The sequence below is a fragment of the Peromyscus eremicus genome, chromosome 2, assembly GCF_949786415.1.
Source record: "Peromyscus eremicus chromosome 2, PerEre_H2_v1, whole genome shotgun sequence".
Classification (NCBI taxonomy): Eukaryota; Metazoa; Chordata; class Mammalia; order Rodentia; family Cricetidae; genus Peromyscus; species Peromyscus eremicus.
Window position 1 is genome coordinate 141,105,834 of NC_081417.1, and position 13,768 is coordinate 141,119,601.

A 13,768-nucleotide genomic window follows, 5' to 3' on the forward strand; every position below is an offset into this window, starting at 1 on the left:
AGGAGGGTTCAGTATGGCTGAGGAGACTGCTCTGGGTCCCACAGCTAATAAATGGAAGAGCTGAGACTTGATCTCCAGCCTGCTCTATTGCCCAGTTTGCACCTCTTACCCGACCTGCGAAGCTTCCCCTCTATAGAGGTCTCGACGGGCAAACCACATGAGTGGAGCTGATTGCTAGTCTCAGGGGTGTAAAGTTTCTGGGAAGCCAAGGAAGAGGACTCAGGTCTCTATGACGTGGTCACTGGACCTATTTCCCAGAGGGCCAGGGGTCGGCATTCCTGCTCACTGTGGACTCCGCCTACTGTCCCTGGGCATATCTTCCCACCCAGGTTCCCTCCCTCCTGCAGACTCAGGAGCTGCCAGGGCTTCGGATGCATCTACCCCTTGTCCTACAATCACAGATGTCTCTTCTCCAGCAGCCCACCACGAAGGCGCAGGCAGCTCAGGGGCTCAGGGGCTCAGGGGCCGGACAGCTCTTGCTGTGGTGTCGTGGGGAAGGAAGGAGGTCAGCTTGTCCTGGCCAGTCTCACTGAGGCCAGAGGCTCACAGTTCATGTGGCCCTTCAGCAAGCATTTAGTGCACACTCAGAGCCAGGGAATGCACGCAGTTCTCAAGCAAAAAGACATCTCTGCTCTAGCTCCGGCAGGCTAGAGGGGAGGAGGGAGGAGGAGAGGGAGCCACAGGATCAGGACTCATTGGTGGGACAGAGGAGACAAGATGTGAGGCCCATGAGGCGGGGTCGGATAACAGCTCATATGTTTCCAATGCTCTCTGCTCCCCAGGGTGAACCTGGTTCAGACGGTGCGGCTGGCAAAGAGGTACGGTTGTGCTGTTCTCTCTTCCCTTAGGGATATTCCTTCTTGGTCCTCATCTTGTTCTATCCCTCATTTACTCAGTGAGCATGCCACATGGGCACAGACTGTCTCCTACAGCAACTATGCCCATAGTTTCCACATCCAGAAAGTCAATCTCAGGTTGATTGAAAATATTCAGGGGAAAATTGCATGAACATATACAGACTCTTTTTATTTTTTATTCATTTATTTATTTATTGATACTATGTACCCAGGCAGGCCTGGAACTTTATGGCCCAAAACTGGCCTCCAATTTATGATCCCCCTGCTTCAGCCTCCCTAGTGCATAGGTGTGCACCAACACTCCTACCTCACTTTTTTCCGCTTATCATGATTCCCTGAACAAACAGTAGGACAACTCTGCAGCATTTACACTGTGGTCACTATTGTTAAGTAATTCAAAGGCGATGTAGAGCATGCAGGTTATACAGAACACACATAGGTTAGAGCCAGATGTCACACCATTTTACAAACGGGACTTGAGACAGACGTGGGGATCCATGGGGATCCTGGAGCCAGCCCCCTGCAGATACCCACCGCCAATTACATGCAAGAAGCTGGTAACTCTTGTTGTTCAAGTGGCATTAGAGGACCCTGTTTCTGATCAGAAAGAGATAGTAATGATAACAAACTCCAAACAAAGGCTCCCTGGGCCCCAGCTCCTGCCAGGCTCTCTGCTATTTCAGACTGGCCTTCCCACTCTGACTTCTTGTCACATCAGTTCATCTGTGACGAGGGACCAGGCCAACGCTATCAAACAAGGCCATGCCCCAGGGGACAGCATCTTCCCTCCCGGTTGTCAGCCCCTCTGGTTGGCAGGGAAGCTGTCATCCCTTTCTCACGCAGCCCAGCTGGACACAACCAGAGTCCTAGGGAGGAAGAAGGTGGTCTTCCCACTGCCCCTTCCCCTCCCCACCTCGGGGAGCCTCAGTGATGCTGCCCAGACTTGACCCTGACTTCTGCTTTCTTACAGGGACCTCCTGGAAAGCAGGGGCTCTATGGACCTCCGGGCCCCAAGGTGAGCAGCCCCTGGCTGGGTTTAAAAAATGGTACTCAGGAGCTGCAAGCCGCAACTCTAGCCACAGAGGAGGCCAGGGTGGCCGATAGGCAGGAAAGGGAGATGTGACCTCGCCTGGGACTGTCCCATCTATGGCTTGAGAATGGAAATCTCTTTAATCCCCTAATTATTGCCCACCCTGGCTCACTCCAGGGCCTCTGGGTTGGTCTGGGGTAAACAGGAGTCCCTGAACAGGCACTCCCTGGGCCAGTCTCACTGACACTAGAATATGGTAAGTTTTGAAGAAGACTGGATACAGTGCTGTGGGACTCCAGGAAGGACTTCTAACTCTAATCGAAAGTGAGGGAGGAAGGCTGCATGAAGGACAGGAACATTTCAGCAGAGGAGAGGAGAGAGGTAATCATCAGGGTGCTGAGGCTGGGGAGGAGGCATTCCAGACAGCAGACTCAGGCAACACGGTGGAACCAGAGAGTGACAGGCGGCTGGGGCTGGCAAGGAGACAGGGCTGGGAAAGGTGTGAGGAGGACGTTATGGTCTTGCCTGGGCAAGGAAGGGGATCTCCCTACAGAGAGTATGTGGGAGCCACGAGCGTTTCCCAGCAAAGAGTAATGTAAGCATTGCCTCCCAGGAGCACTGCTCTGGGAGGTGTTGAGGCAGTGGGACCTCTATCATCATGGCCGCAGCCCAGCCGGAGATGCTGGGCACCCGGGGAGGGGGCAGGTTGCTGAGACATTGTGACACAGACTTGGAAACAGTTGGTGATGCTGTACTGTGACTTGCTGTCTTTGTAGGGTGACCCAGGACCTGCAGGACAGAAGGGACAAGCAGGGGAGAAGGGAAGATCTGGCATGCCAGGGGGGCCTGGCAAGAGCGGTTCCATGGGACCTGTTGGGCCGCCAGGTCCTGCAGGAGAAAGGGGACACCCTGGATCCCCAGGGCCTGCAGGCAACCCTGGATTGCCTGGTTTGCCAGGCTCTATGGTAAGGGGAGGCCAGCAACCATGGGCACTATCCCATAGTGCAGGCACATGGTCACTTTAGACACTGCTGCTGACATTCTGTGGGAAAGAACTTGATTACAGGGTAGCTCCTAGTTCTTCACGGGGAAGCGGGGAGCTACAGGTGTCCCTCCCGCCCCAAACTGCATTTTAGTATGAAATGTATTGTACTATTTCATGGTGGGGAGCTCTTTGGATTAAGCCTCTGTGGGAAGCTCCCAGGACCTTTGCCCTCTGCTCTATCCTTTATTTCTGGAAATCAAGTCTGTTCACTGGGAAAGTGCCAAGCTTGGACTTAGAACTGAGGCCAGGTTTCTTCCCTTTCCTCAGGGAGACATGGTGAATTATGATGACATCAAGAGGTTCATCAGACAAGAGATCATTAAAATGTTTGATGGTAATTGGCAGCCGGCTGGGTGGTAGTGGGTAATGCTTGCCCTTCCCAGGCATTTCTTCAGCCGGCCCTTTTGCTTAAAGCTTCAGCGTCCTCCCCTTCCCGCCCCCACACATTTACAGACAGCAGGTGACAGGCATATGTTCCCCTATCCATCAGACCTTCCTTGTCACCTGCTCTGTTCAGAGATAAATCGGTTCTCTTCTGCCCTCCTGATCCCCCACGGGAGCAAAGGAGGTTAAGAAAGCCGATTTCAAACGAGTCTGTGTGGAGGGAGCTCTGAGGAGAAGGGTGAGCAGACAGAAGGGGCTGCTGGGGTTGGTTTGAGGCCCGTTTTCCTGCCTGTGTGCTGTGGACTTGGGGGGACGTGGATGCTGGGCATCCTGCTGCTTAGGAAAGAGACCTGTCCGGACCACATTCTGAAGCTGGTGCTGAACCAGGGATGGTGGTCAGAGGCCTAAATCAGATCCGTGCTTCTGAAAGATCTGCATGGGAAGGCACGTAGGGACCACAGCACAAGACCTCCCTCAGGAGAGCAGCCCATCTCCCCGTCCTGATGCTCCTGCCTCCGTCTTTGGAGGCTGTCCCATGCTGGTGGCATGTCTGCAGTATCGGTAGCCACTCTGAGTGCCTGGTCACCCAGCAACGTGGCCTTTGCCTTTGCTTGCAGAGAGGATGGCTTACTACACCTCCAGAATGCAGTTCCCCATGGAGGTGGCGGCAGCCCCAGGCCGGCCAGGGCCCCCTGGGAAAGATGGCGCGCCAGGCCGGCCAGGTGCTCCAGGATCACCTGGGCTCCCCGGTCAGATAGGCCGAGAAGGACGCCAGGGTTTGCCAGGAATGAGAGGTAGCTCTGCCTTCCAGGTCTCTGGGGTGTCGGGCACTGCAGCTCTGTGTGGGCTGTTGTGAATATAGGGTGTGTGTGTGTGTGTGTGTGTGTGTGTGTGTGTGTGTGTGTGTAGCAGTTCACATAGCTGTCATTTTTCTGCTTAGGAATAGGACTTAACTCCATTTCTTTTGTCTCAGGGTTACCTGGCACCAAAGGTGAAAAGGGAGACACTGGTGTTGGCATCGCAGGAGAAAATGGTCTTCCCGGCCCCCCAGGTAGGAGAACCCAGTCTTTGAGACCATGAATCCAGAACAGCAGAGTCCCCCCCATACACACAACACAACTTCTTTACAACATAATCATTAGAACATCAAATAATGCCAGGCTAATTATCACTTACAGAAATGCTCCCAGCTCAAGATCCTGTGCTAGGAGCTGAAGGGGAGGAGGGGAGGGAGAGGCTGAGTGTCTGTCTGTCCTAAGCTAGGCTTGCAGGATACGGAGTGTGTGTGGGGGGATTGCGTGCAGTAGGGACCAGAAATCCAAATCTAAGACCTGCTTGGCATTTGACTGGCCCTGTGGTGTTGATGAGGTCACTTAAGCACTTGGAGTCATTCTCCAAGATATGAATGATTAGAAAGTTTTAAGAGTGGTTAAACCCTGATGACCGAGCTCTGAGGCCCAGCTTCACCACCTACTCTGTGGATATTACCCGTGTGTGACTTCTCTGAGCCTCTACCATTTCCCCAGGAAACTATTTTGTGGGTGCAACGATGTACATATTAAAAGCTCATGACCCCTTTCCTGGTATACAGACACTCCCAATAAAACTAGCCAGAGGTGTGGCTATCCTTGTGAAATCAATGTGAGGGGCAGGCAGGTCTCACAAACAGTGTGCTTCGACCTGGCGAATCTGAAATGAAGGTGTGTCACTTGTCACAGCTGTTGTCTCTTGTCATCTGGATCTCCTGATTTCCCTTCTGTGGCTCTTCCCTCTGTAGGTCCCCAAGGACCTCCAGGGTATGGCAAGATAGGTGCAACAGGCCCCATGGGTCAACAAGGCATTCCGGGCATCCCTGGCCCCCCAGGCCCTATGGGGCAGCCGGGGAAGGCTGGCCACTGCAACCCCTCCGACTGCTTTGGGGCCATGCCAATGGAGCAACAGTACCCACCCATGAAAAACATGAAGGGGCCTTTTGGCTGAAACGACCACCTGCGTGGAGATGAAGGACTCCATTAGGAGTAAATGGGCAAAGCTTACAGGGCTCTGACTGGTTGTGAATGTTCATGCTGTTCTTCTGTTTGTTGTTGTTGTTGTTGTTGCTGTTAATATTTTTTTAACAATAAAGAAACAAAACTATTTGTGACCCCACTTCCACGGGGTTCCCCTGGTGCTGCAGCCACCTTCTCTGTCATTTGGTCCCAGGGTTATGAAAGGATGCGTCTCTCACGGTCTGTGGCCAGCCTGTGTAGGTTTGTGTTGTGCTATGCAGGGGCTGTCCACTAACGCTGCTCCCTCTCCAGGCACTGCCGGGGCACACTTCCCTCGTAGGGAAGAGGTACTGCTCAGTCTCTCGAGTGAACCACCAGCGGGTTTGGAGATCCCCCGAGACCCACTCGGAAAGACTGCTCCCTATTTTCTTTCTGAATGAACCTGGTATTTGGCACCCCATTCTCCTTGGTGTGACCTAAAGCTGAGCCAGCTTGTACCTGGGGAGATGTCCCCCAGTGCCAAGGGGTGCTTATCCACCTGGACACCCCTCCATGCATGCGGACACTTCTCAATGCTCCAGTAATTTCATGACTAGAAAACCTGCACAGACAGGAGGAAAGATAGCCTCCTCAGCCCCTGCCCAGGCAGCCAGGGGGTGCTTCTCTGGGAAATGAGATGGAACTTCCCGCCTGTGCCCACGCTGGCTCTGTCACCAGCTTCCCAGCTCCAGGCACTTTTTAGACTGCAAAGAGTGCCTTTTGTTATTTAAATGTGCGTGATGTACATCTCAGGCTGGCCCTTCAGGAATAGCTGGGGTTAGATCATTGAGAAGGGGTCCCAGGCAAGCCATGATTAGATCTAAGCTTGTGGTCCACCAAGTCCACCAGGGGTTTCTTTCTGCTGTGCCCTCCATATGTAAAAAGGGCAGGAAGAAAAGAAGACAATGAACTGAGTATTGTAGGAGAGCGCTGTCTCGGGCGTCTTTCTTCTTTGCTCCTCAGATTGCTGGTCCTGATGGGCTGGCTGCCCTGGGAAGAAGCAACAGGGCGCATCCAGGGGGACTTCCAAAGAGAGCCTATTTTACTGGCCCTGGCTTTCTGGAGGGTTTATTCAAGTTGGATAAACTTCAAAGGGATCACAGAGCAGGCTCAGAAATGTACTCAGAGTCTAGATGTTTATCCAAACTGCCAGAAGCCTTCAAGCTGGCTGTCATATTTCTCCAGAGCTGGCATTTCAGCACAGTTTTGAACATTCCCTTCTCTGGGTGGGCACCAGCCTATGGGTGGCTCTTCAGAACCTTCGCCCTATTTTTTTTTTTTTTTTTCTGGCTGAGACAGAAGTATGCCCATGGCCAGACAATGCTAACAGGCAGGCTCCTGAGCCCGCCAAGTGCTTCCCATGCTGCTCTTAGATACAGAAGGAGAATTGGTTCTCTCTTCATCTCTCACCAGCAGTTCTCAGTTAACTCTGGTTCTAACAGAAAACATTAAAAAGCAAATACATCACCATTGCATTGAAGTAGCAGCCAGGTTTTGGACAGTGGATAAGGACAGATGTTAAAGTGCTCCCATTGGAAGGCCAGCTTCCACTCTCAGCCCAGCCTGTGAAGCAGACTGGTGACGGCCCTGTGACCAGGAGCCTGTTGGCGCAAGTAGAAAGAAAGAGAAGCAAGGACCAGCTGTTGAGTCATGCAGGTTGGCTCTGAAGGCCGGGGGGTAACTGGTATGGGAGACATCAAACGCATACCCTTTGAGGGTCACCGGGGAATCGATCCTTAGAAACGGTGCTTCCTTCGTTTTTTTTTTTTTTTCTTCCTGAGTCAAATCCATGCCGCTCTTGGGGGATTCTATGATAGGCTAGGTTTAAGCTTTCCTGACTTGAGTGCTTGTCTCCCTGGAGTTTGAAATTGCTGTATTTTCTTGGACCATGAAGAACCAGATGGGAAGCTGGATTTTATAGTCTCTTCTTCTGTGGTCAGCAGAAAAAAATCTGTGCATCTTGCTCATCAGCTCATGAGCCGGGGAAGCTGCTGGGAAAATGAGGAGGGGTACTTTCCACTCTCCTCAGGCAGTGTCTCCATTTCCCACTCTGCTCCTCCGTCTCCACTTCTCAGTCTGTTCCAGACTTTCAAGGCAACACAGAGATCATTCAGATTGACAGAGTCTAACTTGAAGAGTCTGTTTCCTCTTCCTGGTTTGTGCCAGGAACTGTACTAGGCTCTGGGGATCCTGAAACAAACTAGACAGATACGGACTCAGTCCTACAATGACAATGGAGACAGCAGTTCATTAAGCCATTATAACCAAGTGGGATGGTGGGACAGGACCAGGTGGCTGGGGAGGGGCATCACTGCAGGACCTAACTGTCTAGACAGAAGTTGATCCAGGCACAGGGAACAGCATGTGCCAAGGTCCAGAGATGATTGAGCACAGCAGGCTGAGAGAGGGGGGCCACCGGCAGTGGGGCTGCAGTGCTGAGCCTGAGCACCGGGCACACAGTGGGTAGCCGCTGGTGAGTTTTAAACAAAGGTTTGCCTGACGGGGAGTTTGCCGATTGTAGTGTGGAGAATGGACTGGAGAGCCCTTAATTTGAGAAGCCCAAGGCTATTGCATATTTATTGTGCAAAGAAAAAAATAATCCCGTGTTGGAAGCCTTGGGAGCTGAAATCTTCCCTTTTGTCATAATATTTTCCTTCCACCACACTTCAACACAATCCACTCACATTCTCACTCCACATGAGGTCTGTTAACCCCTTACAAGAACAGCTCTTTTTTTCCTTCTGTACTGTTCCCATCGTGCCATAATGTAAGGGGCCAGAAGCCAGACACCTATATGTGTTGTTCTCATTTTACCATGGGTTCTATGGCAAGCTGGAAAACTTCCCTCCAGTCCACAAAATCCAAAAGGAATGCAAAGTTCAAACCTGGATCTAGTTGGAATCAAAGAGAATTCCATAATGAGGTGGGTGTTGGTGTTCCTTCCCAGAATGCCACACGGGAGCTTGGCATCCGGCCAGGTGGCATTGGGGAAGAAATGTCTTTCTCTGGGGGAGGAGGGATTTTCCGGTGTGAGGCCTTCCATTATCAAGCTCTGCCTCACCTCTACTGGTCAAGCACACGCCTTCCGTGACCTCTGGAAAACCCGCTTCCCCAAGAAAGGCAGCAAGCCAAGCTTTCTCTCCCCTTCTGCCAGAGCTGAAAGAGGAACAGGAACACCCAGCCCACCACTGTCTGCTTCAGGTGGTTAAGGTTTGGAAATGAGCTGCTTGTTTTTCAGTCCCTTTCATCTGCCTCTCCAAAATAAACACACCTGGGCCACCGTTGGCTTTGGTTGGTGTCTGGCTGCTTGAGAGAATCCTTGGATGCTCCTTCTGACCCCCAAATAATGCAGACCTCCAGCTGAGGCCTCCTCAGCCTTTTACTGGAATGAAAGAATGAAAAGAATTTTCATGAGGTGGGCAGGATGGCTCAGTGGTTGCTGGCAAGACTGGTGATGGTTCCAACCCTGGGACCCACATGGTGGAAGGAGAGAATGGACTCCCTCAAGTTGTCCTGAGACCTCACACACTGGATTGGGCATGCAGGCACACACACACACACACACACACACACACACACACACACTAATAAAAGGATTGCCATAGGTGGTGAATCCTCAGCACCTAAGGAACTCACTCAGACTAGAGTGTTTATGGAATCAGTGAAGGTGAGTCACATGACCTCACTTTGGAAGGCTAGGTGTCACAATGTTCTTTCTGGGTAAATATTCTTGACCTTCAGCCCCATACCTCAGAACTGCTTCCTTTTTGAGATTTCACAGTTCAGTCCCACCAACAGTCTTTGGAAGACACTGTCGGACTAGAGGCTGCGTCTGCTAAAAGCATGCTCTTCACTGGGGCCTGCTGGGTGACTAAAAGCAGGATAAAAGCTTGACGTCTCCACTTTCTTTTTACATGTCTCCTTTTGCTGCTTCACACTTTGGGTCTGGGGCCCCGACGGCTCAGTAAGGAAAAACACCTGCTGCCAAGCTTGACGACCTGAGTTTGACCTTCCCAGCCCCACGTGGTGGAAGGAAAAAACTGATTCCAAAAAAGGTGTCCTCTGACCTCCACATACGCATGACAGCACTTGCGTGAGTGAGCTCATGCACACCACAAAAATAAATAAAATGTAATAAAAGCATTGAGTCAGATTCCTGCTCATCTCTGCACGTAGGCATGGTAATCGTTTAAGGAATGTTTGGTAATCTTCCCCATTCAAGATCGAAGATAGCAAGAAAAGAGTGACTGAGGTATCTTCAAGATTTGCAAAGATGCCATAATTATTGCTGGTGAAGGCACGGAGTTAGGGGATTGGGAGAGGAGCCACATACTCCAAGAGGCAGCTTAAACCCATCAAATGAGGACATTTCAGTCAGCAATCTTCTGCTTGTAATGCTTCAAAATGAACCAGAAGAGTTCCTTGGAACTTTAAACTGGCCACAAAGCTAAAGGGTAAGCCAACGACAGCAATTATTCCAATCAGCCCGAACTAACAGAAGCTAGGAGGTAAACTCACAGCCACAGACGCAGGCGCTATCTAACCTGTCAAACACCCATCCTGAGCTTTAGGCAGCACGGAACTGTGAACAACGGCTTTAACTGATCGCAAAGTTAAAGTAACTGCAACAGAAAGGGGCTGTTTCTCCCTCGGTTGGCCAGAAGAGTCAGAACCCACGGTTTAAATCTAAAGCTCACCTCATTCTGGGGCACTCACATTTAGACAAGGACTTAAAGTGACCAGTTCTCTCCATAGCTTGTCTATTTTACCCTGCCCCCACCCCAAGCTCATTGTTTATTTCAACTCCTCTGGGTGTTTTGCCTGCATGCCTGTGCACCACATGGATGCAGTGCTCGCGGAGGCCAGAAGAGGGCGCTGGATCCGGTCAAACTGGAGTCATAGACAGTGGTGAGCTACTGTGCATGTTGGGAACTGAGCCCAGCTCCTCTGGAAGAGCAGCCAGTGCTCTTCACCGCTGAGCCATCTCTTGCCTTCCCCTTCATGCAAAGTGCACCGCCCCTCCCTGCGCTCTGGTTTCATTAGAAGCTCCTAATCTGCTCTCTGAGTCTTTGTCTGGAAAAGTGCTCTTGGGAAAATGTCCCTAACTTGAGGCTACATCATCCAAGGACTGGGGTGGCTTTCCAGTTCTCCAGGAGATTGCCAACTGCCTGCTTTTTGGTTTTTGTTTTTAGACAGAGTCTCACTACGCAGTCCATTAGGCCTCAAAGTTGAGATCTTCCTGGAGCAGAGTGTTGCACACCTTTAGCACTTGGAAAGTGGAGGCAGGAAAATCAGGAATTGAAGGTCAGTCTTGACAACATAGAAAGCTCTTAGCCGGCGTGGGATACATGAACCCCTAAATGGGGGGAAAAACCCAAATCACCCTTTTACCTCATTTTCCCAAGTGCTGGAGATGAGGCTATTTATTTATTGTTTGTTTTTGAGACAGGGTTTCTTTGTATAACATTGGCTGTCCTGGAAGTAGCTCTGTAGACCAGGCTGGCCTCCAACTCAGAGTTCCACATGCCTCTGCCTCCCAAGTGCTGAGATTAAAGGTGTGCACCACCACCGCCTGGCTGGCATCAGGCCCTTACAATGTCCTGTTCCAGACCACAAGAGCAGCGCCAAGAAATCCCTAATCATTAACCTAAAGCTGGAAGGGGCCAACTACTGATCTGAGTCCACCTTGTCTTCCTGACTTGTCCCGAGTCATGCTTTCTTGCAGTTACCCTGGATTCCAGGAATTACAGGTCCGATTGATAAACATTGTGTGCCCTGAGCAGCAGCAACTTTGATACTACCCCAAAGGTTCTGAACCCACCCTGAGGTAATGATTACCCAACCACAGCTGGAGCAAGACTGCTTGGCCACGCATCTTTTGCCCCCAGCTTTTGTCTGTTCCTTACATAAACTCAGAGCTCTTGTTAGTACCTCGAAGACAGGTCCGAGGATGCTGGTTGCTGTTCCTGGCCATGATGGCTGGGTGGAATCAACTTCTTTCCTGGGTTTACCACTTTTTTCTCTTTTGTCTTTTGAAGTGAGTGGCCAGGCATAGTTTATTGAGTCCACCACACCCAAGTCAGATTCCTAAGCTAGAACTCAACATGACATATTAACAATAGCACTGAGTTGTTAAAATATTCTGAATTTGGCCTGGAATCCGGGCTTCTCCATTAATGTTTTTAGATTTATTTATGTGTATGGCTGTTTTGCTTATATGCAAATGTACCACATGTGGTCAGAAGACGGCAACTGATTCCCCAGGAACTGAAGGTATGGATGGTTGAGAGCCATCAAGGGGGTGCTGGCAATAAAGTCAGGGTCTTCTGCAAGAGCAAGTGCTGTTAACTACTGAGCCATCTCTCCAAGATATTCCCCCACCCCCTTTCTTTTGAGATAAGATCTTGCTATGTAGCCCAGGTTCGCCTTGAACTAGTGATCCTCCAGCCTCAGCCTCCCATATACTGAGAGTACAGGCATGCAAGACCATGTCCCAGCTCACCATTTATCTTTTTTATATTAGGGAAGTCATTTAACTTCTCTAGTCCTCCATTACAAATAGGTAATGACATTTATCTCAAAAGACTGTTCTGGTAGTTGAACAATATTGCAGGACTTAGCACAATGTCTCATAGTTAGTAAGCATTCAATGCATGTTGATGACAATAACAACCATTAATACCTACTGGACGCATGCCAAGATCTGTTCTATATGTTGAGTGCAAACAGAAGGGCTAGAGAGATGGCTCAGCAGTTAAGAGAGTCTGCTGCTTTTCCAGAGGACCCAAGTTCAGTTCCCAGTACCCAGATCCGTACTCACAACTGCCAGGACTGGCACCCTCTTCTGGCCCCCACAGGCACCTGCAGTCACATGCACATACCCACACACAGATACACACAAATACACATAACTATAAATAAATCTTTACAAGAGAACAGGATAGTCCTGCAATATACAAGTATATCCTAAAAGGGGACAAGTTAATATAGCATGTTTTATGACAAACTTAGATACCATGGTATGTCTGATGACTGGGATGTGCTTGGGAGACAAGGTATCTCAGATGTAGTATCCGGGATGCCACCTACCCACAATGTAGTATTTCAACTGTATGAGAATGACAACAAAGCAAACCATGGAAAGTTAAGGAGAGAGGACTCTGAGAACAGAGGGGCAAATGCAAAGATCTGGAGATGGGATGAGCTCTGTTTGTTCTGGGGTGGTGACCAGGCCAGCATGGCCGGAGTGAACTGAGGAGGGCAGTAATGGCATCAGTGAGGCTGGTGTCACAGGCTGGTGTATCTAGGTCCTGTAGGACCATCAAGTCGTAAGGGTGAGTTTAGATTTTATTATAAGAGTGGCGGGAAACCCTCAGAGGAGTTTAGAGAATGGCAATATTGAATTCACTTTTTCTGTTTTGTTTTGTTCTTTGAGACAGGGTTTCTCAGTGTAGCCCTGGCTGTCCTGGAACTCCCTCTGTAGATTATGCTGGCCTTGAACTCGAGTTTCTCAGCCTCTGCCTCCTGAGTGCTGAGACTAAAGGTGTGCATCACCATCACCTAGCCTAATTCACATCTTAAGGTGCCTCCTCTGGCTTCTCAGTAGAGAAGGGAGTGTTGGAGACAAATAAAAAGACATTGTGGGTAGGCCAGACTACAGAGGGGTCTTGGATCAGTGATAGTTGGAACATAGAAAAAACAGATATGATATATTTTTGAACCAAAAAATAAATGGAGGTGGGGGAGTATGTGGAAAAGACACATAAGAACGATCCTAGGTTTTTGGCCTGAGCAACTGTGCAGATTTTCTGAGATAGAATGGATGAGTTTTGTGGAAATGATCCAAGAATTCTTACACAGGGCTAGACTGTGACACAGCAGCCACACTAGGTGCAAAGGGAGACGAGGAGATGTGGCTAATGACTTGGGGGCCATGAGGGAGGTTAAGTGGGGGATGGGACTGACAGACTAGATGTGAAAGGGCCATTGGTCCTTATGAATGAGTGCTGTGGCCCTAAGCTTGAGCACGAGAGGCCATGACAAATTCATATTTTTCAAGTTAACATTCTTTTAACTGACATTTGAGAAAATTGAGACTGGGAAGTAAGATAACTTGTTCAAGATCATACAGCTAGAAACTGATTTTTTTTAAAAGAAATCAAGATCTGCTCAACTAAAGCGTGTTGAAGGGGAAGCATAGAGAGGTGGACACAGCCTGGGTACAGGTCAGATTAAGAGCCTCAGAATGAAAGGATTTGTCTTCCTTTGCAGATAAACTTCCTGCGGTCAGTACCATGATCAGCACTGGGGGCTTGGAAAATGCCTGGCTAGATGGTAAGATGGCCTAGCTGGATAACAGCTCATAACTCTTTTTCATTTGTGTATTTAAAAGTACAGTGTTGGCACTGTAGATACTGGAGCTACA

General features: G+C 49.9%; 1 protein-coding gene across 1 annotated transcript in view; it reads left to right on the plus strand.

Moving 5' to 3' along the window:
- The window catches only part of Col16a1 (collagen type XVI alpha 1 chain), a 52,818-nt gene extending 47,327 nt beyond the window's left edge, over positions 1 to 5,491 (plus strand). Inside the window, exons 66-72 of the mRNA XM_059255044.1 lie at positions 783 to 818; positions 1,828 to 1,872; positions 2,664 to 2,852; positions 3,200 to 3,266; positions 3,934 to 4,110; positions 4,290 to 4,367; positions 5,094 to 5,491. Coding sequence (XP_059111027.1) covers positions 783 to 818; positions 1,828 to 1,872; positions 2,664 to 2,852; positions 3,200 to 3,266; positions 3,934 to 4,110; positions 4,290 to 4,367; positions 5,094 to 5,296 — 795 coding nt within the window. The 3' untranslated portion in view covers positions 5,297 to 5,491. The remainder of the gene's footprint in view (positions 1 to 782; positions 819 to 1,827; positions 1,873 to 2,663; positions 2,853 to 3,199; positions 3,267 to 3,933; positions 4,111 to 4,289; positions 4,368 to 5,093) is intronic.
- The last annotated feature ends 8,277 nt before the right edge of the window (positions 5,492 to 13,768 follow it).